Source organism: Tetrao urogallus (genome assembly GCF_951394365.1).
Source record: "Tetrao urogallus genome assembly, chromosome: 20".
In the NCBI taxonomy this organism is placed as follows: domain Eukaryota; kingdom Metazoa; phylum Chordata; class Aves; order Galliformes; family Phasianidae; genus Tetrao; species Tetrao urogallus.
Genome location: NC_136833.1, coordinates 8,863,058 through 8,888,123, shown reverse-complemented (window position 1 = coordinate 8,888,123; position 25,066 = coordinate 8,863,058). Strand labels below are relative to the sequence as shown.

The 25,066-nt window shown below is 56.3% G+C and overlaps 1 protein-coding gene across 2 annotated transcripts; it reads left to right on the top strand.

Moving 5' to 3' along the window:
- Positions 1-3,080: 3,080 nt before the first annotated feature.
- Positions 3,081-19,426, top strand: HNF1B (HNF1 homeobox B; the record flags this gene model as incomplete). 2 transcript variants are annotated; one of them, XM_079545025.1, is made up of 9 exons in its annotated part: positions 3,081-3,418; positions 6,328-6,527; positions 7,710-7,896; positions 8,440-8,681; positions 14,147-14,310; positions 16,923-17,055; positions 17,160-17,351; positions 17,693-17,811; positions 19,406-19,426. In XM_079545025.1, the coding sequence occupies 9 exons, from the start codon at positions 3,081-3,083 to the stop codon at positions 19,424-19,426; spliced, it is 1,596 nt and encodes a 531-aa protein (XP_079401151.1). The 2 variants fall into 2 exon arrangements, with proteins under 2 accessions (XP_079401151.1, XP_079401150.1); XM_079545024.1 differs by having other exon boundaries at positions 7,632-7,896.
- Positions 19,427-25,066: the final 5,640 nt, after the last annotated feature.

Sequence of the window (25,066 nt, the reverse complement as noted above, 5' to 3'; positions counted from 1 at the left end):
CAAAGGACAGGGGGGTGAAGGCGGATTATGAAAGTGTTTCTTTGCTTTGCTTTTGAGAAAAGAGAACTTCAAAGGGGCCATTTATCACCAGACAAAGAGAGTGGCGAGTTATTTGCAAAGTGTACGGAGAAGCATTAATTATCGGAGCGCAGGCCAGCGCTGCAGCCGGGTGTCCCCCTGCCCGCCTCCCCATGGGCTCACAGTGTCCCCAGCCCATGCCCTGTCTCCTCGTCTCCTCTCCATCGCAGGAGGTGCGGTGGCAGCGGGTCCCTGACTGTGTGACAGCACTGTGCTGCAGCACTCAGTGCTGGGGACACGGCTGGGAATAGGGGACGTCGGGGACCCTCCGGCCGAGCACCCACCCCAAAAGCTCTGTGCCTCAGCGACCACTGGGGGCAGGGGCTGGGCAGCACGTGGTGCCCCAAGCTGGCGTCCCTTGGCTGGTGGCACAGTGGTACGTGTGGCACTTCCCGATGGCTGCCACCCGCCCTGCACTCTGCTGGGTGTGCAGGCCGGCACACAGCACGGCACAGCTCTGCCTTTCATGTCTGAGCCTCCCCAAACCACAGCTTCCCCTCGCCGCCGCGCGGGGATCAAACGCGGGTCATATTTAATAAAGGTGGGGATGGGAGAAGGCTCCATAACATTACCTCACCTCGGTGCGGGGGAGGCGGGGGCAGGGAGGGAATGCGAAAATCTCAGTGCGAGTGGGTGCAGAGGAGAAAACATCTCCGCGCGGGGACTTAATGGCCCTGTGCCGGTGGGAACGCTGTTTCCGCAGGTTCAGGGCGGTGTGTCTGCATGAGCTCAGCCGTTAATGAAACTATAAGAAAAAATGAGAGGCAGATACGAAATGCGTGAAGGCGTCCATGGCAGAATTCCCCCGGTGCCGCGTGAGTCACGTCGGGGCGACCTGTGGGAGAAATCCCCGCCTGGAGGCACTGGGCACCGAGCTCAGAGCCGGGGGCACCGCTCAGTGCCCCTGCAACGCATGCGGGGATGGGGGAGTGCGGCCGTGGTCCCTCTGTCCCTCTGCCCATCCACTCACATGGCGCTGGGAGCAAAGTCACCACTGCCACGACTGTGCCCATGCCCAACCCCACTGTGTTCGGGGTTCGGGGCTCATGGCAGCGAGCAGAATGCGTCCAGCCCACAAAGGCACAGAGCTGGTGTGGGGTGGGCAGGGCACGGAGGGTCGTGGTTCCCCATTCCCAGCCCCTGCGCCCTCCATGTGGGAGCTCAGCCTGATGCTTGGATGGCGCCAGCACCTTCCTGCTGGGAAACTTTGCGCTCCCACCCCACGGGGCGCCGCTGCCCCCCAGCCGCGGTGAGCGCGGCCTTCTGCTGAAGGGAGTTAATGAGCTGTGCCCGACAGCGGTGGGAAAGGGCAGCAGTGGGGCTCCTGACAGCTCTCAGAGGAGCTGGGTGTGGAGGAAGGGGGAAGAGCAATAGGGTGAGAGATGGACCAGAAAACAATATCCACTTAATTAGCCAGGTGGCTCCGAATGTGTGGAAATAGGACAAAGTCTAGGTCACCCACTGTGACAGAACATTATTATCATGCGATGCCATGAAGCCGTGCAAAGACCAAGTCAAAGCTCACTGGCCCACTTGAAAGGGACAGGGGAGCTGCCCCAGCCCAAGCTGTTCCCAGGCTGTGGTCCCACGCACGGCCCCACGGCACAGCTGAGCCACGGCCAGCAGCAGAGGCTCAGTGATGGGAGTGCGGCTGTCAGGGACCCAGCAGGCAGATATGTGGGTTTGAGAACGGGACAAAGGGAGAGCTCTTGGCCAGGCTATTGGGAGTGGGCCTGGGCCCTGAGCTGGGGCCCTTTTTTGCCCTTTCTTCCGTACACTGTGCTAATGTAAAACCAGAACCATCAACACCTGTCTGCCAGATCCCTGCCAGGCATGCAGGGAGGTTTCCTGCTCTTCAACACACTACCCCACATTTTCCCAGTGGGTACGGTGAGGGCAGAGAATCCTGCCCCAAATGGGCTCCTACAGGGCTCAGGGTCTGCCAGGTGCTGGAGGCTGTTGGGACATTTTGAGATTCCTGGACCCCTCGAGGTGGGGGGCAGTGATGGCTCCAGGGATGCTATGGCAGTCTGAACCTGAGCTGGGAGTGGTGGGCATTGAGCGCCCATCTCCCAAAAGCACAGACACCCATTGCTAGGGCACGGCTAGAGGGCACTGGGCTGCACAGCTTGCAGGGATGGGAGGTGATGGGTGAAGCATTCAGATGTTGTATTTCCCCTCCCACACCTGCCCTGCGGGATTCCAGAGCCCACCACGTTGCGTCCAGTGATGTGCTGGTGCCTGTTGTATCCCGCCTGCTTTGGTTTGGGTCAATTTGCTGATCTTTTGTGACTCAGTGCGTTCACGGCAGGAGGAGAAGCACTTTTTGTTCAGGTCCCCGATGTTTTCCACTGCCCCACCCCCGCGGTTATCAGGGCTCGACGGGCGCTCCGCGTTCCCGAGCAGCGCTACCCCCGCAGAGTCCCATTTGCCCCATTGCCGCGACTCCTCCGCGGAGCAGAGCCTGACCCCCGGGACCCTTCCGGGACCCCGGCTGAGGACCCTCGGCCCGGCCCCGCGCAGCCCCACGGGCTTTGTGCAGCGGGGCTCGGCTCTCGGCGCGGGGCTCAGCCCCGAGGCAGCGCCCGGCTCCGCGCCGTGCCGCTCCGAGCGGCCCCCGACGGCACTCCGCGCTCCGCGCCGGGGCCGAACCGCTCCTTCGGAGCGCCGCACCATTCGGGGCCGGACCGGGTCGAACCGAACCCCGCTCCGCCGCTGCCCCGAGCGCTCCGCGCCGCTCCTCGGGGCCTCACGGCGGCCGCGCGCAAAGTCCGTCCCAGCGCGGCCGATAAGGGCCGGGCGGGGGCCGGACCGCGGCGGGCGGGGACGCGGGGTTCGCTCCCGGAGGAGAGGCCCTCCCGGAGCTGATTTGCATAAGGTATAATGCCTAACGGCTAGGTAGAGGGCGGCCCGCGCCCCGCACAGCCTGCCAGCCGGGGCGGAGCGGCAGGTGCCGGAGGGAGGCGGGCCGGGCCGGGCCGAGCGCGGGGAGACCCGGGACCATGGTGTCCCAGCTGAGCGCCCTGCAGCGGGAGCTCCTGGGCGCCCTGCTCAGCTCCGGGGCCACCAAGGAGGGGCTGATCCGCGCCCTGGAGGACATGGTGCCCGCCGCCGGATTCGGCGTCAAGCTGGAGAGCCTGCCGCTGTCCCCCGGCGGGCCGCCCGACGGCAAGCCCGGCTTCGTGCCGCTGGCCAACGGACACGGCAAGGGCAAGCTGTCCGGCGACGAGGGCTCGGAGGATGGCGACGACTTCGACACGCCGCAGATTCTCCGCGAGCTGCAGGCGCTCAACACTGAGGAGGCCGTGGAGCAGCGGGCAGAAGTGGACAGGATGATCAGGTACCGGCGGAGCGCTCCGCTCCCGCGGCCCCGTGCGCCCCTCCGGGATTCGTTCCGGGTGCGCCCGTCCCGGCGGGGCGCCGCCGCCGCCCCCTCTCTTGCACCGGGAGCAGCGCGGTGCCGGGCAGTGCCGCCGCCCCGTCGGGTGTTCGCCGCCCGCCGCGGTGCAGGGGCCGGGGGTGCCCGGGTTGCAGCCGCCCGGGGCTCGGCTCCGTCCTCCCTCCGCGCCAGGAGATAAAACATAAACTGCAGCACGTGGAGCTCGGAGTGCTATTAATTTATTTCTATAAATCATCAACAGAAAGATACACAAAGAGCCGCGATTAGGGCGAGCGGAGAGGCGGGTTATTCATTGCCGGAGTTGTAAACCAGGCGGGGAGGGGGAACGAGGAAACCCCCAAACGCGGCCGCTCGGGTCCCGTCCCGTCGCGTCGCGTCCCAGGGGATGCGGCTCCGCGCCCCGCTTTGGCCGAGCCCGTCCGCTCCGTGCCGTGCGGGTCCGGGCAGAGCCGGGCCGGACCGGGTCGGGCCGTCGGTGAGCGGCGGAGCAGCCCCGCGCTTGTCGGGGACGATTCCCCCCGGCCCCGGGGCCGGCAGCGGGGCTCTGCTCCGAGCACGCAGAGGCGATCCCCGCGTGTGCTCAGCGACGCTCGCGCCCGGCTGTGCGGCAGGGCAGCCCAGCGCCTCCCGGGGTCGGTGACATTGACGGCAGCGCGGGGGCTCGGACGGGACGCGCGGTGCGGGAGGGGACGCCGCTGCGGGCCGCAACCCGCGCGCCGGGCGCCGCTGCTGTCCCACCGCCCCACTGCCTGCCGCTGCGCCCCCGAGGGTGCGGGAGGGCTCTGTCCGCGTCGCAGTTCTCCCACAGGTGTTTCTGTGCAAAGTTTGCCTTCGGTGCAAACAAGAGCAGGCACATGTCCCTGAGGAGCCTTCTGCAAAGAGCTGCTGTTTGCTCTAAGAGAGCCCTTTGTACTTGGAGAGAGGCGGCCGGGGCAGGAGCGTCGGGAGCCGTCGATCTCAGCCCCTCCGTGCGGCTGAGCCCCCTCTGCTCCCACCCCGCGACCCCCGGGTCCTCTCCCAGGCGGTCCCCGCGGCCGCGGAGGTGCGCGGCCCCCACCTGTGCCGGGCTGCCCCGTGGGCACCTCCGTGGGCCCCAAAGGGCTCCGTGCTGGGGCAGCTCTGACCCCACGGCCCCGTGCAGGACCCCGCTGTGTGCGCAGGGAGATGCAGATTAGATAGATCCGATGGAGGGAGCCGGCTTTATAATCCATCTGTATAAATTCTTGGCATTTTTCTCGGAGGATGTGAAGCGTATTTACCTGTTTCCAAGGCTGACCCAGAGGGCGAGCGGGCGGGGGCCTGGAGCACAGGATGGGCAGAGCTGCCCCACTCGGCCGTACTGACGCGGCGCTCAGCTCGGTGCCTGCGGCCACACGGGGCAGAGAAAGGCCGCGGGGTGAGGGCTGTGAACTGGTTTGCAGTGCCACACAGCACACCTGGGTGTGCTCCTTTATTTCTTCCTGCGTGTAAAATCCATCCCAACGGAGGTTGGACAATTGATGAAGTTTTTATTTTGGGGACAGAACCCAAAAAATGGGTTTGTGCCGACTTGTTGAATAGAAATGTTTTCCTCTCTGGCTTTTTAGGTTCACCAAAAAGAGGAAAAAAAAAAAAAAAAATAGAAGAGGTGAACAAACACTCAAACGTTTCATTTTGGGTCAAGTCCAAACATTTTGTTTAACATGAAACAAAATGTTTGGGTTTGGTTTCAGGCTGTTTAACCCTTCTGAATACGGTCAAGTTGATTTGTAAAGAAAATCGTTGCTCAGAAATTCAGAGCTGAATGATTGTTTGGAAAGCACCGGTCCAGAGTGCATTGGAAATGCTGAAGTTAGAAATTCTAAAAATAATAAAGTGAAGGGAAAATTGAGGAATTTCACTAATTCCCACATTGATTTTTTTTTTTTTTCCCAGCACGAATGCTGCCAAATTCCATTTCAATTCTGAAATCTGTAACCCAAAGTCACTCATTTTGCACTTTCACGGTGCGCACCGGAGCATTGGCTTGAGGCTCAGGCAAAACGATGCCCTTGTGTTAGCCAGGCTGCTGTCAGAACAAGCTCTGTTCCACCAGCTCGTTAGGACTCAGTAATTAGTGAGCAGGAGCAGGTGGGAGCAGGATGGGGCTCAGCTCCCAGCTGAGGCTCAGCTCCTCCCGCCCAGGCTCAGGGCACACGGCTCCATCCCCACTGTGGGTCCCCCTGGCTGTGGGTATTCCTTTGGACACGAAAAGCTTTGTTTCCTTGCTGAGTTTGGAACAAAAAGTAAGAAACCTATTTGTTGGGTTTTTCCCCCTTGACAGGATGAAGGATCCAAAATAACAAATGCATTGGAAAAGTGCTTGGACGGTTATTCCGAGCGCAGTGTCAGAATATCTCATTCTTTGAGTGCACGACTGTGACCAGGTTCAGGTTCCGCTCCGATTTCTCGGTGTTGAACCATTTCCTTTCACCCCACATCTGTGGGTGCTGTGGGGTGAGCTGTGGGGCCGGCCCGCTGTGCGGGTGCGTTGGCCGCTCCATCCACCATTGCGTCGTGCCTCCGTTGCAGTTTCATTGGTTCCCAATGTGGTGCCAGGCAACAGATGGACATCAAAGTAGCGTGGATTTAAAGAAGAGCCAATCTGCACCTGGACTGGTTCTGATAGAGTTGAATTCAAGTGTTGAAAAATACCGAAGACGAGCTCAAAATGACGGCGAGGGGCTCTGCTTGGGTTGGCACACGGGGCGGGAATCTTTGCCATCAAATATTCATTGGGAATAGCGGGTCTTCACCAATAATAGCGGGGTTCCATCGTGGGAAAAAGCAACCACAGAGCAAAGTTAACCCTCGCTTTTCTGCACCCCCAGCGAGGACCCATGGCGGGCGGCGAAGATGATCAAAGGCTACATGCAGCAGCACAACATCCCGCAGCGCGAGGTGGTGGACGTCACCGGCCTCAACCAGTCGCACCTCTCGCAGCACCTCAACAAAGGCACCCCCATGAAGACGCAGAAGCGGGCTGCCCTCTACACGTGGTACGTCCGCAAGCAGCGGGAGATCCTGCGGCGTAAGTACCGGGGAGCGGGATGGGGAGGGGGCACGGCTGTGGGTGGGGGCAGAACGCCGGGTCCCCCCAGAGTGGTTTTGTGGGTCCAAGCGATTGAGGCTGAGGGAAGAGCGCGTGAGAGCCCCTCTGGATTGCAGCAGTGCTGTGCGAGCTGCCCCGAGCCCACCAAAACGGCTGGATCTCTGGGAGAGCGATTCGGGATTGCGCACAATTAGATCCATCTCCCACCTCTGCCCCCTTTTCCTCTCCGCTTTCTGAACGCGCTCGCTTTCTGCAACTTCTTGCAAAAAAAAGAGAAAGAAAAGAGGGAGGAAAGGAAAAAATCGTAAATCTGTAGCAGGGTCTCATGCAACCCGAATTATTTACAATGTGGATGTCTTTGACCGCGCACCCGGAGCGGTGCTGGTGCTGCGTGCCTGGGGAGCTGCACTGTGTAAATCCCTACGGCCTGGCTTGGAGCAGTGCTTGCGTGGGGCAGGTGCTGTGCTGAGCCCCCCTGGCCCCCGACCCCAAAGGATGCAAAATCCAAAAGCAGAAAAGGGCTCAGCCCCGAGTGCCGCTGCTTTGAAGGTGCACCTGGAGATGTTAAAGCAAACAGAGCTGCTCCAGCCGTGCCCCTCGCCTTCCCCTGTTGTCACAAGGGGAAAAGCCATTATAAAAAGAGGGAGAATTCCCCTGCAAAATGGAGAATAATAAAAACTCCCATTAATCTCCCTTTATGGTCGTGGTGACAGGTGCCTGGCGGACACGGGAAGGTCACCTTGGTGTGGGGCCAGGCTCCTCTGGGAGCCCCTTGGGCACGGGGTGGGCACGGGCAGGGGGCTGCGCACCTGCTGAGCTCCTTTTGGGGGCTGTGACCCCATCCTCACATGCAAAATTCCTCCTGGAACAAGCGCACACCAGCAGAGCCCGGCCACGCATGTGTACGTGCTGCATGTGCAGCCAACAACCACCTGTGCCCACCCGCCTGCGGTGCCCACCGGGGCCGTGGATGGGAGGGGGCCGGGGTGGGGGCCGGGTGGGGGCTGCCGCTGCGCGTGACGGTGACTCTGAGCTCTGAGCGGCGGCTACAGGCCGGGTCACGTCTGCTCCTTTCTCTTTCAGAGTTCAACCAGACAGTCCAGGGGTGTGAAAATAGGACAGACAAAAGCAGTCAGGATCAGCTGCTGTTTCTCTTTCCAGAGTTCAATCAACAGAACCAGGGGGCTGGCCAGCTTGACGATGCCTGCGCCGAAACCCCCAGCAAGAAGATGCGCCGCAACCGCTTCAAGTGGGGGCCGGCCTCCCAGCAAATCTTGTACCAAGCCTACGACCGCCAAAAGAACCCCAGCAAGGAGGAGCGGGAGGCGCTGGTGGAGGAGTGCAACAGGTAACGGCCGCCTCGTGCCATCCTGCAGAAGCTGCATGAGGTGCTGGGCTCGTGGCACGTGGCCCTGGGTTTTGGAATGGTTTTGCTGAGGCACCTGTTGGCTTTGGGCTTAGCGCTGGGCAGCATCCAGAGGAGAGCAAGCTCTGTGCTGTGTTTGGGATGCGGCAGGGATGCAGCCAGGATACAGCAGAGATGTGACAGGGATGCAGCTGGGATATGGTGGAGGTGGAGATGGGATGCAGTGAAGGTGCAGCAGGGATGCAGCTGAGATACAGTAGGAAAGAAGCAGAGATACACTGGAGATGTGGCAGATATGCAGTGGAGATGCAGCAGGGATGCAGCCATGATGCAGCCATGATGCAGCTGGGACGCGGCAGCGATGCCGTGGTGTTATAGCAAGCTCAGAGGGAGGCGGGATGGGTTTTATGGCACGAGTGTAGTTGGAAAGAGGGTCAGGTGTTCAGGAAGGGTTGAATGCTTTAAACCCTGTGTTGGGAGCTCCCATCAGCACCCTTGCTCCAACGTGTCCCTTTGCATGCACAGGGCCGAGTGTCTGCAGCGAGGGGTGTCACCCTCCAAGGCACATGGGCTTGGCTCCAACCTGGTGACGGAGGTGCGCGTCTACAACTGGTTCGCCAACCGGCGGAAGGAGGAGGCTTTCCGCCAGAAGTTGGCCATGGACGCCTACAGCTCCGGCCAGCCCCCGCACAGCATGAACCTGCTGCTGTCCCATGGCTCCCCGCACCACAACCAGCCCAGCGCCTCGCCGCCCAGCAAGATGCCAGGTGAGATGGGAGCAGTGATGCTGGGCAGTGGCAGTGTTGGTCGTGTTTCCAATGATGAAAGGGACTGTGAGCTCAGTGGTCGTGGGCCATTGACCTTGTTGATACTGTTGACAATGTTGGCACCATTTGTGCTGCAGAAAGAGGCACTCGAGGCAGTGCGGGGCCATGGTGGCGATGGCCTCAGGGGAAAGATGGTCCATGCTGCCCACGTTGGACAAGGGACAGCAACAAGGCTCAGCCCTTGGTGCAATATCCCCATTGGCTGTAGGATGGGACTCCTCTCAGCAATGGAGCATTGGGACACTCTGCTTTCTCCACAGTTTCGATGGGTGCAGAGAGGTGTGGATGCTGATCCCTACAGTGCCAGCCACGTGGCGGGGGCTGGATTTCTATCCCATCAAGGACAGATTGCTGGGCTGGGCATGTTTGTGGGTGCAGGCTGGGCTGGGCAGAGGCGTGGATACAGCTGCTCTGCCTGGCGTGGAGAGTTAGGGCTGGGGGATGTGGTGCTGGAGAACTAAAGTTGGTGACACGAGTGGCTGTGGGCAGAGGGCTGCGCTGAGCCCCACGGTTGGGCTTTGCTCTGCCTGCAGTGTGCACTGCTGGGGGATTTGAGCAGGAGATAATGCTGAGAGCAGAGCTGGGACAGTAATCAGGGAGGGCCTGGCAGCATGGGGCAAGAGGCATTGTTGGGAGAACAATCCCCATTGTGCCGCTACCTGCAATCTGCACTCCAAAGCCGCCAGCCCCAGCAAACAAGAGCGGGCACTTTGAGGCGGGCGGCGAGGGGTCAGCACGGGGCCACGGGCTGCAGGCCGTGTGCCCTGACCACCCCTGTCCCGATTTGGGGACGACACCCCAGGGACAGGGAGACACAAAGCAACTGCTTCCCAGAATTTTCCCTACCTGGCTCATTGCAAGCCACAGCCTCATTACAAAGAGGAATTGATAGAGGATGTCCAGGGGAGGACACTGTGGTTACCGTGGGGAGGGCTGGGAGATGGGGATAGAGCTGTCCCAGGCACCACAAAGCCCATGGTAGAGTGATGGGGTGGGAGGGCATGGAGATGCCGATGGGCGTAGAGCATACTGCCCAATGGCACGGGGACACCGGGGGCACTGGGGACACGGGGGGCACTGGGGACACCAGGGCCGGCAGCCTGTCTCATGGTGCAGCTCTCCCTGCAGGGCTGGCCCACAGTGACCAAAATGTGACCCTGCCCCAGGAATGCCCCACACAATGGCGGGGATGGGGTGGACGTTTGCCCTCCTGTCACCGGCTGATTGCTTACAAGGTGCCCTACAAGCACATTGTCAGCAAAATCAGCTGTTTTCTGTGTTGGCCGCCGGGCTTTACAATACTGCACCAGCATGCAGCCCTGCGTTGTCATGGCGTTGTCCCCCCCGTGCATGCTTAATTGACAATTAAGCTGGGGCTTTGAACGCACCCCGCTGCCTTTGATGTGGCCCCGTCTCTCCAGCGCGCTTGCAGGCACCCTGCGAGTGCCTTTGTTTTCTTCTATTAGGGGACTGCAATTATTGGAACCGTGGGCATTTATCTCGGGGCTGCGGGGCCGTTAAGCCCCAACCTTTATTTTCCCATTGGAGCATCGGCCAGCAGGAGCCAGCCGTGGCTATAGGGCTGCTGACAGCCCATTCGTGGGGGCTTTGAGCTGGGCAGGAGTGATGGCCACAGAGGGGTCAGGAGGGCTCAGCTGCGGGAATTCTGCGCTGGCTTGCAGCAGCCTTGCCAAGGAGCAGGAGGTGGGCGCAGTGAGGGCTGCGCATGGGGTTCGGGGCTGGCTTAGGGGTGAGGGGCTGGGATGAGCTCAGCCTGCACTGGAATCCATCAGTCACAGCGGCGTTTTGGGGCTGCAAGCCTCCAAAATGTCACCAGCTCCTCTGAGAGATGCTGACCCCATCCGTGCTGGGATTTGAACTGTCCTTGCACCACGTGCGGCACTGTCTGCAGCCCTCAATGCCTTTAACAGCTTAATGACGGTGCTGGGACACTGCCCGCACCCTGTGGCCTGCACAATCCCCCCAGGAAAGGAAATGATGGAGCTGAGTACGGCTCAGAGCGGGCATTGCCCCACGGTCGGGATGGGAACGGTGCAAGCTGATGGCTGGGGACAGCGGGAGAGCTGTAAAACCGAGCATCCTGGGCGGCCCCTCGGTGCAGGGTTTTTAACTGTTTGGAGGTAAATACTCCAAGCCTATCTATCTCGGAGGTGTCTCAGACTCTGGACTTTTCCCTTCCTATAGGGGATTATCAGAGATCTCGGTTCTCTGTTTGATTTGAAGGTCACTCGGGGCTTTATCTCGTTCCTCGGTGCCATGCGGCAGACTCTGGCTTATGCCATTTTTATCTTCAAGAGCCCCGGGGACAATCAGTGCTGATGAGATTAGGGACGCGCCCCCCGCACCCCGCATACAAAAGGCCCCGCGTCACCCGGCCCCACTCTGACCGACAGCTCTGCGAACACCGCAGTGACCCCGTGTGTGTGCACATCCATAGGAACGTACAGCATTTTGCATTATTTATATGCATTTTAGATATCTCTACAGCCACACATAAAAATGTAAAAACTCAGCTCCATGTCCCGAGATTCTCCCTAAACTGAAAGGGCAATTTGGGTGACTTTACTCTATTTTTTTTTTTCCTTCAAGAAGAGCCTGCTAATAGCACCCTGGTCCAGAGGTACATCGCTTTCTATCTGGATCCTGCAGGCTGTTCTCTGATAGCTTGGGCTGCGCAGGTTCTGATTGCAGACCCGGTGCCAGCCGTTGTCAGATTTTACTGTTGCGCTCATTGTGCGGCCCTGTGGGTACGGTGTGCTCTTAGGAGCTTTTCCTGCTTTTATGGGGGGTAATTAGGACTTTATGGCAGCAGCAGAATGGGAGGGTCCAGTCCCAATAAACAGCTTTATAATGGACATAAACTCCGCACCTCGGTAACATAGCAAGATTAACACTTTAGGGACAATTTGAGTGGCAGACCCAAAATCAGCCCCAGGCAGGAGCGCAGCCGGGTGTGAGCACTGCAGCTGGCTGCGCCTCGGGATGCTCCATGGGATGATCCGTGGATGCTGCATGGGATGCACTGCTCTTGGGATGGGCTCTGGGAAGCTCAGGGTGCTGGCTGCAGGGTTGGGGCACAGGGTTAAGGCTATGGCAGCCGGAGCCTGCAGGTCGTCTGGAGCCGTGGGGAAGCAGTAAAGCATTTCACGGGCTGTGCAGCTCAGGGACCAAACAATAGCTACGTCCCATAAACAGACTTTTATACTATAGCTGTAGCTCCAGTTGGAAACAAACTCTTTAAGGGCGCAGGCTTGGCGGGCAGACTCATTGCTGGGGCTGGACGGGGAGAGGCCAAGGAGGAATAAATCTCATGCTGGGGCTGCGTCACGCTGTGGAAGCACAAGAGAGTGGCGGCACAATAATTGTGCCTGGCTCTGCACGGCCGCCTGCCCTGCCGTGCCATAAAGCTGAGCTTGGGTGACCGCAGAGCCCCCAGGAGGGAACCATAGTGCACAGGGTGGGCAGAGGGAGCTGGGCCATGGGGAGAGGCTGGTTCTGGGGGCAGGGCTGGCACAGGCCAGAAAATGGCGCCCTAGATAGCATCTCGTGCCTGGAGGCTGCTCCAGCAGTGTGGCTGCGGCTCTCCATCTTCCGTGTGGGTGCTTTGATGGGGAGCGGGTGGGAGCTCAGTGGGGATGGGGAGCAGGGAGGGATGGCACCTCCACTGTGTGGGAGCGCTGGTAGATCGGTGGTAGCGACAGCATGGATCTCCTGCTGTTAACGATGCAATGTGCCGTAACCCGTCCCAACGGCGAGGGCACACGAATAATAATATGCATCCTGCTCCAGGAACGGAAAAAAAAAGCAAGGTGAAATGGTTGTGGCTTCCCAGAGGCCCACAGGGCACATGGGCAAATCCTTTCCCTCAGCCCCATGTGCCAATGACCCAAACTCTTCGGATTGCAGAGAAAAGTTTGAAGATCAGCTTTTAACGTCTGCTTCTTAAAGTCAAATTTGTAATGATGGGGTTCTTGGCTGAATTGGGTAGAGTGTGATTTGGGACTTAATTTTTTTTTTCTATTTTTTTTTCTTACTGAAAGCTTCACAGAATCCAAAAGAGGGTGAAGACTGCCCTGATAGTTAGCAGGCATTGGCGTCCCTCCCACTGAAACCCTATGGGCTGTTGTTCTTAAGAGTAATGTCTCATTCTGCCCCATGTTTTTCATAACCGCTTCCAGTTGCACAGCCAATCCGATCACTGTTTCATGGGCTCAGGAGCTGCCATTTAGTCTCCTGTGCTCTTCATCTATCTTTGAGACCACTGTGAGAAGAAAGGGCTTTTTTTTTTCATCTCCGCTCCCACTGTTTGAATAGTGCTGCAGCGTCTCAGACCGGCAGCGGCTGAAGCACACTTTGCACGAGGCTGGGACCGCAGGGAAGAATGTGGTGACAGTGCCCTGGTTGAGTAATGTTTACCCGGCCGTCCACTCGTACCGGCAAATATCCACCTGCCAGAGGACATTCTTGTATTATCAGGGATAAAGGGGTTTGCTGGGAAATGATCAGGAACCAGACAGCGCGGGGAGATTCCTATCTGCAGGACATGTTTGACCAGCTGATGTTTGGAAAATTTGGAGGTGATTAGAGAGACTTTTTGTGCTTTTGGTGGAGGTGGCAGGGAGCCTGCTGTACCTAATTCAGTCATTTTGGAGCTAAGCTCCCAGACCCAAGTTATGGCTTTTTTCTTCTTCCTAGACTCAGGTTTTACGGTGGCCCTCAGAGCATCCTTGCAGAACTAGAGCTTAGGCAGTGCTGGCACCTCCTGACCAAGGCTCAGTGCAGGCTCGGGGCTCCAGTGGCACTCTTGGTGCCTGCAGAAAGGAGCCCCGAAGCCCCAGGCCCCCAGTTCGGGTCATTCTGGGGAGGGTCCCAGCACATGGGTGATGCTCCCATGGCTTGTGTTCCCAGGAGGGATCTTGGGCCGCCACTTCGATCCCCGGGAGTTCAGTGACCCCGGTGCTGGCTGCCCATAACAAATGGCTTCTCACCAGGGCAGCCCTGTAAAAAGCGCTTTTGTTTCCCGTGGGTTTCCCTCAGTTAATTATTTGTGATCTGTAGATGCCTTTCCATGACACACGGCTGATCATATGGTTATCAGTACGGGGCTATTTAGCCAAATTAAATATATTTGTACTGAAGACCCATGCTCAAGCCAGATTTCTCTCCTGGGTGGTGGCAGGCTGTGGCCATCGTTCCTGCCATCACCGTGTCGTCCAGCTGTGTTAATCACACACGTATCAAGAGCGAGTCGCGTCCATTCCCACCGCAGTTTTCATAGAAACACGGCGTCACCAAATCATTAAGGTTGGAAAAGACCTCCGAGATCATCCAGTCCAACCGTGAACCCATTCCCCCAAGCCTGCTGACCACGTCGTGTTCTGCAGGGGTCCGATACGGCCAGGGGGCGAGCAGCGAGGCGGCATCCTCCGGGGCCATCAGCCACCACGGCAGCGGTGCCATGGTCACCACCAGCCAGGCGGTCCTGCAGCAGGTCTCCCCAGCCGGCTTGGACCCGGGCCACGGTTTGCTCTCTCCCGACGGTAAAATGGTGAGTACACCTGGCCTATTGTGGCGGCGGTGCTGATAAGATAAGAGGGCCCAGCGGGCAAAGCAAACACGCTTTCCCCGGGTTTCACACGCGGCCCGTGCTGAACAATGGGGCATTGTGGGGGTGTGGGCGCGCGCCCGTCCCCACCGCCCGCCTCAAAGGCGGCCCCACAGCCCCGGCGTGTTCCACAAGTGCGGCCCATAAACCTGACAGAGCCCGCTCCGCTTTTATTGATTGCATGCCTTGTGAATTGAATGCGCGCTGGGTGGATCACTGTTTGCTTTCCCCTGCCGATGACATGGGCATTGATAAAGCTCTCATTCATTGCTTTTCCTTAAGCCCTCCTGAGTTCTGAGCTCCGCTGGGAAGCCCTTTGCTCCCAGTTGTGCCCCCAGTGTGCTGTGGCTGTGCTGGGCTGTGCTGGTTGAGAGCTCAAAGTGCTCCTGGCTGAGCGCGGTGCAGAAATGTGCAGGAAGGAGTGGTGGGATGGGATGGAATAGGATGGGAAGGGATGGAATAGGATGGGATGGGATGGAAACGAGCATGGCACTCCTTGAAGCAGCTGGCACAGCATCACCGTGTGGCTGGTCTGGCCACTCGGCAGCTCTTCCGGGAGGAGGTTTTCCTGCTGAAAGTGAAAGTCATACATGGCTCTTGGCACAAGATTTCACTTCCATTTTCTTAAGACAATCCCTCGGGGCCGTCAGCTGCAGGTCCCCACAAGCCTGGCAGCTACACCAGGGCAAGCTGCATGCTTCTTGCCACAGCCTGACTGCTTTTGCCCCCCATTTCCCTGCTTTGCCTTCCCTTCTGCCTGCCTCTAACTCATGCGGTCTCCTTGTAGCCCCCTGAACTCAGGCACCGCTCCAGGGTAGCTGAATATCCTCAGCCATGCAAGGGAACCATCCCAGAGCAACCCCGAACCCCCTGGCACTCTCCCTCGCTGCACACCCTGCACGCACCCATTTCTCCCTCTGGGTGTGTTGAGCCTGTAACCCTGAGCCTTGAAGTCATAAAATGAGTCACGAAGGAAGGCAGCAGCAGGCACAGACAGTGTGGGGTGGGGGACGGGAGGACAAAGCGCTGCCACGAGCTCAGCAGCACAGCAATCTCGGTGCACTCTTTGCAGTTTCTTTAAGGGGCACAGGAGCCCCCTGGAAGGGGATATTTTCAGTGCATGGCAGGGGGCTGCTCAGAGATGCAGAGGGTTAAAGCAGTGTGCTAAAGGCACCTGCAGGCTGCAGCAGCACTGCTGAGCTCTCCGTTGCACAGCGCCGTCTGGGGCTGCTCTGCTCCTCCAGCAGCATGCAGCTCTGCCAGCTTATCTCTGATCTTTAAGCAAGGCTAGCTAGTGCTTGCAAGTTATTTAATGAAAATATGCTGTAGGCTGTGGTTTCTAGTAGGTAAACATGTGCCTTTAATGCCCTACATGAAACCAAAAGCTGCCAAGGAAATTGCTGCATCTGAAGGCAGTTGGTTTTTTCGGGGGAGGAGGAGCACTATGGAGATGGTGTTATACTTTGTGGTGCTGCTGTGCTTTCCCATAGTCCCAGACTGTTCAGTGCTTGGTGGAGTCTTTCCCGCTCCTGCTATCTCTGGTTGACCCCATTTGGGTGCAGCACTTTTGCCCAGTTCTCCCCGAAACGTGCCATGCCACAGGTGAGCAGCATGCGCTTGCAATGGGCTGCCTGCAGCACACTGCACTGTGGCGTGGCCTGGCCTTGAAGAAACTTTCAAAGTGGAAAGTACTGGATAAGGAAACATGAGTCACTCCTGTGCTCTGGAATTTATTGATGCCTTTGTTTCGATTGCAATGAGGCTATCTCAGGCTCACATGGGTAAAATAAACAAGGACCAAGTGTCCAAAAGTGTCACACAGAGCCCAAAGGATGCCTTCAAAATCTGCACTGAGGTTGCTCAGTGCAGGAGGTAACACAGAGGGGTGAGGTGAGTGTGCAGCAGGTCAATAATGCAGCAATAACCAGGCGCTGCCGGAGTCCTGCTACTCCCAGGACCATCCCAGCACACCCCCAAGTGCCTCTGCAATGGTTGCACACCAGGAGCTGCCTTTGGCCACATGCACCTGCCCCTACTGGCACGGCCATGGTGCGGCTGCAGCCCCTCAGCTGGAATTTGTTTCGTAAAACTGATGACTAAGATCACTCTGAGGTCTTTTTTTCTTTAATTTACTTCGCCTTCTTTTTTAAGCTTTCCCAAGTTTGTATTTCTCACTTTCCCCTACATCTGTGACGGGTGGAAGTTAATAAGTGTGAGAGTCCTCAGTTGTCCCCAGCAGCAGGAATGTGGACCTGGCCAGCAAATGGCGACTGTGTGGGACACGTCCTGTCCCTGCTGTGCTCTGCTGGAGCACTGGCAGCTGCTTCCAGGAAGGCTTCACACCGCTGCAGCTTTGCTATTTATTAACGTCATACTCAGTGCTTCCAGCCAGGGTCTGCAGCTCAGGGGTGCTCCACTGGAAGGTGTTGGTGTGGGTGCAGCTTGTCACCTCCTGGGGGGCTTTTTCTTTTCCCTCTGTTGCTGGTTTTGGTGCTGGTGTGTCTGGGAGCCAGCGTCGTGTGCCTGATGGCCCCTGTCTGCTTTGCTCCCTGCAGATCTCTGTGTCGGGCGGTGGGCTGCCGCCGGTGAGCACCCTGACCAACATCCACAGCCTGTCCCACCACAACCCGCAGCAGTCCCAGAACCTCATCATGACGCCGCTCTCAGGAGTCATGGCTATTGCACAGAGTAAGTGTGAAATGGGAGCACATCTGGATCCCAATCTCCTGACCCCAACCTGCAGATGCCAGCCCCAGTGCTGACACCCTGCCGCGCTCTCTCCCTTCTCCCAGGTCTGAACACCTCGCAGGCGCAGAGCGTCCCTGTCATCAACAGCGTGGCCGGCAGCTTGGCAGCCCTGCAGCCGGTGCAGTTCTCACAGCAGCTGCACAGCCCGCACCAGCAGCCACTCATGCAGCAGTCGCCCAGCCACATGGCCCAGCAGCCCTTCATGGCCACCGTCACCCAGCTGCAGAACTCGCACAGTAAGGGGCTGAGGGGAACACCTGGGAAATTAACTCCTATGGGAAAGTGACTTCTGCTCTGCTGCTGCTCCCTGCCTGGCTTTGTGCAAGGAATTTTTTCTTTGTGGGTTATTATTGTCACATATTGCTTATTGCTCTTGCCTTGGCCACCACTGGCTCTTGTGGTCAGAAAAAGCAAAAGCTTCCCCGTCATGCCAGAGGCACATGGTGATTTCCTTCCATTTCTTTTATTATATTCCTGTCTGCACAGTATCCATCCCCACAGCTATGCATGTAGCGCGCTGTCTGCCTGCCTTGCTCCTGCACAAAGGCTGTGGGTGACGTTGTTTTTCTCTCCACAGTGTATGCGCACAAGCAGGAGCCCCCCCAGTATTCCCACACCTCCCGCTTCCCCTCGGCGATGGTGGTGACAGACACCAGCAGCATCAGCACGCTCACCAACATGTCTTCCAGCAAGCAGGTAATGGCTGGGCTCTGGCAGCAGGATTGGGGTGTGCTGGTGTAATTTGGGGTGTTTGCCCCATGGGTCCCCGTGGTACAAGCCCTCCAGCACTGGAAACTGAGCCCTGGAAACCCAGCCTCAGCCCCTGCATGGGCTCTGAAAAACCTGCTCATGGATGGCAACCCAATGGGGATCTGCGCAATGAGAGGCCGTGCCGGATGCTGAGTGCTGGGGTTTGGCCAAGCACCGTGCAGTGAGCAGCTCTGGTCCCTTCGTGGCTGGTGAGCGGTGCCGGGGCAGCTCTGCAGATGGCATGGTGGCCTCAACCCCACCTTTATCTGCCCCATGTTGTTGTAAGACATATCCCAGCTCGAATCAGCTGCACAAGGCCTCGCTCAGACAATAGCCCCTTTCTAAATGCCAGCTCTGGGGACTGTGGGAAATATGCGGCCCTTATTGATTGCTAGATAAATATGAGAGAGCCTTGAACTTGTATCCAGATAAACTCTCTTACCAACCTTAGACAGCAGAGGGGAAAAAAAATGTCTGCAATGACCACAGAGTAAATACGGCGTGGGATTGCCGTGGGACTTCCGCACGGATGCCTGGCACTGTGTGTTGCTGGGGGCAAGGAAGGGGCTGGAGTTGGGGTGGGGATGGCGGGGGCCCTGGGGCTGAACCAAGGGGAAAGGCAAAGTGCCTCGGCCCGGCTCAGCTCGCTTTGGGTGCCTCTGCTCTGCGCCCCGCAGTGCGGGAGCGTTCAGGCGCAGCCGCGCTCTCAGGAGCGCCATTTCCTCTGCACGGCTTTATCGGCCCATCTGCTGTGCGCTCAGCCCGAACTGCCCCTGATTAATTGTGCTCTCCTGCCACGGGCTGGCTTTGATGCCGGCTTGCCAAAACGAGCCCGGCACACACAGGAAATGTCCCTCATGTGGGAACAGCAGCCGGCCATCCCTGCCACGGGGCTGCGGCCTGCAGGCCCCACGCTTGGGATGGGTGACGCTCCCTTTCTTCCCCCCATCGTGCTTTAATCAAAGCAGAGAAGGGGGAGATGTGGCTGTTTGTTGGGGCTGGAAGGGACATGCGGCTCCCGGTTCCTCTGACAATGCTCGAGGCCGAGCCACCATGTTTATTACGTTAGCAAACACCTGATAGCTGCGGCCCGTCCCTAATGACATGTCACGGGAGGCTCCTGGCGTCTCCTTATCTCCGCCTTACGATGTTTGCTGTGCGCTCCAGCCCACAAGGTCACCCCGGCTGCCAGCCCCCACCCCAGCGGTGACCGGGGGACCCTGGAGGGGCCGGGGGATGGAGCTGTGGTGGCACTGATGGAGCCACAGGGACCAGCCCGTCCGTCTCGGAGGTGACAGCAGCACTGGGGACAAACACTGCTGTCCAGCTGACCAGCACAAACTCCCTGGCACAACTCCTGCAATAGGCCCTTTTTTATTTAAAAAAAAAAAAAAAAAAATCATTTTTGTAGGGTTGCAATATCTGGCTCAGAAAGTGCTTTCCCCCTGGGGGTGCAGAGGGCTGAGGGCTTGGAGTGCGGGAGGAGGTGACCTGCGGAGCCCCGGCCCACCACTCACCATGCTGCTCTCTCCCTTCCCAGTGTCCCCTGCAAGCCTGGTGATGCTTCACACCTCGCTGCCTTTGCACATAGCAACGGGAACTTATTTTCCACAACATCCCGCTGGTGACCCACGCGTCGAGCCAGAGCGCAGCTCAGTGCCGCAGCGAGGTGCTCATTACCCCGACGTGCGGCCGGAGCCTCGCAACCCCGCGCTGGGGATCAGCCCGAACCCGAAGCATGGGACCGCGCCTCTCCTCCCCTCCACGCAGTATTTCCGAGACGTGTCCTGAGGATTGTTTTTTCCTAAGTATTTGCCTTCCAAGAGGCCGTTGGCTCTCCTGAGGAAATAGGAACAAGCTGTACTGGGACGTGGCAGAAGATGGATCGTATTTAAGTTATACTCCTCCACCCGATGGACTGAGAGGGACCCGGGTCTGTTACTTGGCTTTTGGAAGGAGGAATCTCGTGCTGTTGAACTGAGCCAGTTAAACTGTAAATATAGGTACAGTCTGCTCCACCCTCACCCATCCCCGCTCCTATACATAGAGATTTATATAAAAGAAGTAAATGTTGTCCAATTGATGTAAACTATTGTAATTAAGTGCAATTCCCCCATCTGTATATATTGTTCCTGCTTTTCTCCTCTCCCTCAGTCTTATTTTTTATTTTTTGGTAAAGGTCAGAGCTCTGCATGGTTTTGGTTTTGTATTTTCTTTCCTCCCTTAATGGAGTTGATTAACGAAGAAAGCCCTGTGCCTCTGCAGAGACACCAGCTCCCTGCCTCCCAGAAGGACAGGCACCGAGCTGAGCCCCAGCAGCTGGCCCCAGGACTGGGTGACACGAGGAGCTCAGGGGACTCTGCTGTGTTTGGGGACACAGAGTGGGGTGGGCCACTCCACAGCCAGTGCATGTCCCAGCCTAGCACCCGCTGGGGACGTTGTGCTGTGCACTGCCAGAGCCTTGCCCTGCTGCATCTACCCGAGCCTGACTTTCCAAAGCTGTGAAAGGCATCATCTCACCTGCCGTGGGACATGAGCTCCTCCATACACACATCCCTTTGGAAATGGATCGCATGCTCCTTGGTTGTTTAATTTCTTCTTAAACTTTGTTATGTGTGCCAAATGCTGAGAGTGCTTTAAAGAGGCGAAGAGCAGTGGAGGTGCCTGTGGACAGTCAGCCACTGCTCAGAACAACGCTGGATGCTTTTTCTGGGGCAAGAAATGCTATTTTATACAGTAACCATTGCCAGGACTGATAGGAGCAACCCTATGGGGAATAAGTCATCGTGAATCGGAGACCGATATTCAAATCACATTTAATTTAATGTATACCATAATTAAAAACCATTTTTTCAGACTCGTTGCTGCCATGTGATCTATGATTCCTGCTGCAGTTGAGAGTGCTGGTGGGGCACAGCAGGGATGTGGGGCTCGGGGGGCTTCATCTGTTCAATGTGGGTGCTGAGGGAGGGGCTTTCAGAGCATTGATCTGGTGTTCACATTTAGGGCCAGAGCACCCCAGTCAAAACCCTCCCATGGAATTTCTGTGATTTTTTGCTGCCCTAGACAAGAACTGGAAGAGGATGGGAGGCATGAAGACTGCTTGTTCCCTTTCACAGAGATTCAGAAGCAACATGCTCTGTTAGCAAAAACTGGGAGAAAAGATGCATGCTTGAGAGAGATCCGCTGCCCCTCCCTGCTCAGCAATGCCCTTTCAGTGCAGCTCAGCCAACCTTCTCAATCAGCTCAGGTTCTGCTCTCAGACATTGCCTGGGCTCAGTTCCCAGCAGGTCAGGGTGGGAACAGTTTGGATTCTCTTGCTGTTGCCAGCTGGTGCTCTGCACCCTGAGTGGCTCATCAAGGCAGGGGGATGAATGTTCCCCAGCTGGTGCACATCCAGTGTCAGGCTGACTTTGTCCCACAGGAGAATGGTAACCCAATGGGAAGGAAGGAGGGAAATAGGCGCTACGTAGGCACTACGTAAAGCCTTGCTGGCAAAGCAGCCCAGTATCAGCACTGCTCTCCAGAATGCCACACAGAGAAGGTGAGTGCAAACCCCTGGGGAGGTGCAGCCCCACAGGAGAAGGTCTGGGAGGTCAGGGGAGGGGCTGAGCGCAAGGGAAATGGGCAATGGGCACAGGGCACAACCGAACAAAGGCATGGGCAGAGAAGGCAGCAACTGTGGAGCAAAGAGTGTGTGATAAAGAAGGCAGGACAAAATTGATAATATTAACAGAACTAATGATTAAGAAGGGGAAGTGTTTACCCAAGAGGTGTGAATGCATGAAGCTGCCAAAAAGCTGCTTGTGTGCTGTCAGCTCTGGGTACCAGAGGGCCAGGAGGAAGAAAGCTTCTTTTGCTAATGGGCATTTTGTATCTGGTGATGCAGTTGTCATACAGCAGGGACACCTGGCAGAAACATGACAAAGCCCATTTATGACCAATATGTTTTACAAGGCTGAGTGATAATTCCCCAGTACAAAGACGTTTTGCAGGGGAATTCCTGCACATGAGGATCCATGGGCTATCACGAAGCTTTAAAGGGCTGCCTTTATATCCACAACAACTGCCACCTCTTTCTTGGAGCAAACCCATATCATTGCATTTAACTTAGAGTGCAGATGCGGGTACAAAGGAAACCTCCTAGATCCCAGCATTACCAAAAAGCCTCTGGATGGACACTGGAATACAGACAAGCTATTTTAGCAGCATCAGAACTGCTGCTTGTCGCATGTGTAGTAGTAACACCAAGTTGCACAAGAGTGCCCAGCTTCAAACATGCAGCATTTCCAGACCGGCTCTGCCAGTCTGGCGAGGTGGCTGCATGCGCTGAAAATTTGGGCAGGAAATTTCAGGGCTGTGCTTCCTTCCTGTGTGACACTGGGAAGAAAGCATCATTGCTGCCCTGTGGATGGCATGTGGGCCACCCTTTGGAGGCTCTGGGCAGGTTTGGTTGGGCTGGAGCTTGCCCAACACACAGGTTTGTGCTGTGGTGATGGGCTCAGCAGAGCAGGGGTGGAGTTCTGACCCAGGCTGTTATTTTTCCAGCCCAGGGATTAAACTTACAAGTCAAAAACCTTGCACAGACACTGCAGAGCTGTCCCAGCCCAGTTTTCGTGTTCATGCAGGGACGTACAAATCACAAGCCTCAGTTTTATATTCTCATTCCAGGAACTTTGACTTTCTTTGTATATCCTGCAAAATTAATTCCCCTTTCTGTAATTAATATGCTGCTTCAAATGAATTCTTAATTGCAGATAAATCACAAGTCCACACACCCAACTGTTATGCTTTTCAAGTAATAAAAGAGATCATTTGTCTTCTTCAGATGAACAGAGACCAACTAGCACGCCATTTCCCCTTTTATGAAGAATTCATTTGCCTTAGAAAGAAAGCCTTTTAAAAAAAAAAAACATTGCAAGGGTTTCTTGAATAGGGGATCAAAGCTCTCACACTGCTGGAAACCATTTTTGCTAAATAAGATTGGGGAAAAAAAGTAAAAGTTTTTTGGTAGTGATTGGGATAACAGCACCCTCGGGAGGGACAAGGACACGGGGTCAAGAAGTTGTGACCAGGTTAGCAACACAGGGAACAGAAGGAGGGGACAAAAGAACAGAAAGTGGAAATGGACAGATGAATGAGGAAGCGTGTTCCTTTGCCGAAAGAGAATAGATGCGACATCAATTCATACTGGGAGCTGGAGGACGAGGGCCTGTTAATGGATTGAGGGACACAGCAGGGATCAGAGGTCATGAGTGCGCCCAGCCAGGCTAATTGACTGTTATGTGCATATTAGTGATGATCATTTAGTAGGATGGTGGGACTTGGGCAGAGATATGCAGAAGTGCCATTGATGAATGTGGTCCTATGTGGGCTAAAAAAAGCATACCAAATAAAAAAAAAGATACTGGCTTTCCTTGGGAGGGAGTTCCACAGCTACAGGTGACCATCCCTGATCTGATTGTGCATGAACTAAATCTGTTCACCACATTTGCTTTGCCATTGTGCAGGTTTTCACCTTAGCCCCACCTTGGGACGTGGCCCTGACGAACGTTGAGGGGAAATGCCCAGCACACCCATGGGATCCCAGCCCAGCTCCCCACTAGCAGCTTCAGGCTGCCTGTGCTCCCATCCTGCAGCAGCCTCATGCATGAGACAGACGTGGGATCACTTTTGAGGGTCTGGTGCAGCTTTGTGCTGAGTTCTGTGGAACTAAGACTCAGCCCAGCAAGCTCTCCTAAGATAGGGTTGCCCTGCTACACGAGGCTGTCGGAGCGCACAAACCCCCAAATCGCTTCAGGGTTGAGCACTCCCATGCACCTCAGGTACCCTGTAAAACCTTAGCTGGTCATCTGCTGTCAGCACGGACTTGGCAATTAGTGTGGAGTAATTGGTAGAGAAGCACCAGGGAAGCAAAGCTAAACCTGATGCTTTCGCAAGAGCAGTTTTGCTTTGCATTCATTCAGGTTGTTTCAATTTCACATTTTAATTTCTCCTTTTCTGCACCAGCAGGTGGGAACAAGCTCCAGTTCTGCTCCCTCCAAAGTCCCACCTCAGTGCAGGGCTCCTTTGCCTGGCCACAAAGGCACTTCCCAGCCAATTGATGAAGAGAGTAGTTCCCATTTCCTCGCTCTTGAATCTGCTGACAGCATCTCTTGGGGAGTGATGGATACTGGAGATGATTTATAGATCTTTGTTACACAAATTCCTCCACATTCTTCCTTGTCCTCACACAGCAACCATCAGCCACCTCTCCCAGCAGAAAAGCAAGAGCTTCAGCCTGGGATCAGCGCAGAGGATGTTCCTTTGGGTCTCTCCTGCACTGCTTTACTCTCTGTGCACACAGCAGAAGCTGCAAGTGGAGATGGGCACCAAGGAGGGACACAGTGGTGAGCTGTACCCACCCACTCATGGTTTCTGCACAGCTGCTTTCACCCTGCTGGGAAGTCAAAAGGTTGGCCCCCCCCAAAAAAAAAAAGTGCTATAAATCAGGCAGATACGGGCTGTGGGGAGGACCTCGTTAATGCAATTTTTCATCTCAAAGCTTGTAATTAAAGTAATGAATGTTACAGGAGGAACAGCCATTGCCTGGATGTTCTGGGGCTCTCAGACTTCAGTGATGTAGATGTTTGGTCCTTGAGAATTTTATTATGTGAAATGGTTTTTGTAATGCTGATATTACTTTGCTTAATGGGATTTGCTTGTTCTACCTCAAGCCCACAAGGAAAGATATCTGTATAATTTGATCTGATAGAAAGTACATGGAGACTTACCTTTACTACTGTGTCTCACGGCTTATCATAATGAATAATTACATTAATTAGCCAAGTTCTGATTTTTCTCTGATTGTCCTGAACAGCAGAGCCAGTTGCTCTGGCGCTCCTGTTTTGCTTCTAAAATAATTTCTTTAAGCACAGTTGCATACATGTGAGATGAAACTGTATCAGTGTGCATCAAAGATTAAACAAACTCTTCCTGTGCCTGACTTCGAGGTAGGAATCACTGGAACTGCTACACTGCTTCATGCCAAATGTGTGTGGGAATCTGTCAGCGTGAGTCTTAAAACCAAGAGCACAGTGCAGTATTCCTGGCTGCAATGGATTTGACTCAGGGCAAGAGAGAACACGCTCAATCTTTCACACAGCAAGGCAGGGCCACAACTGACTTCCTAGACAGTTGATGAAGACAGTGTAAAACCAGG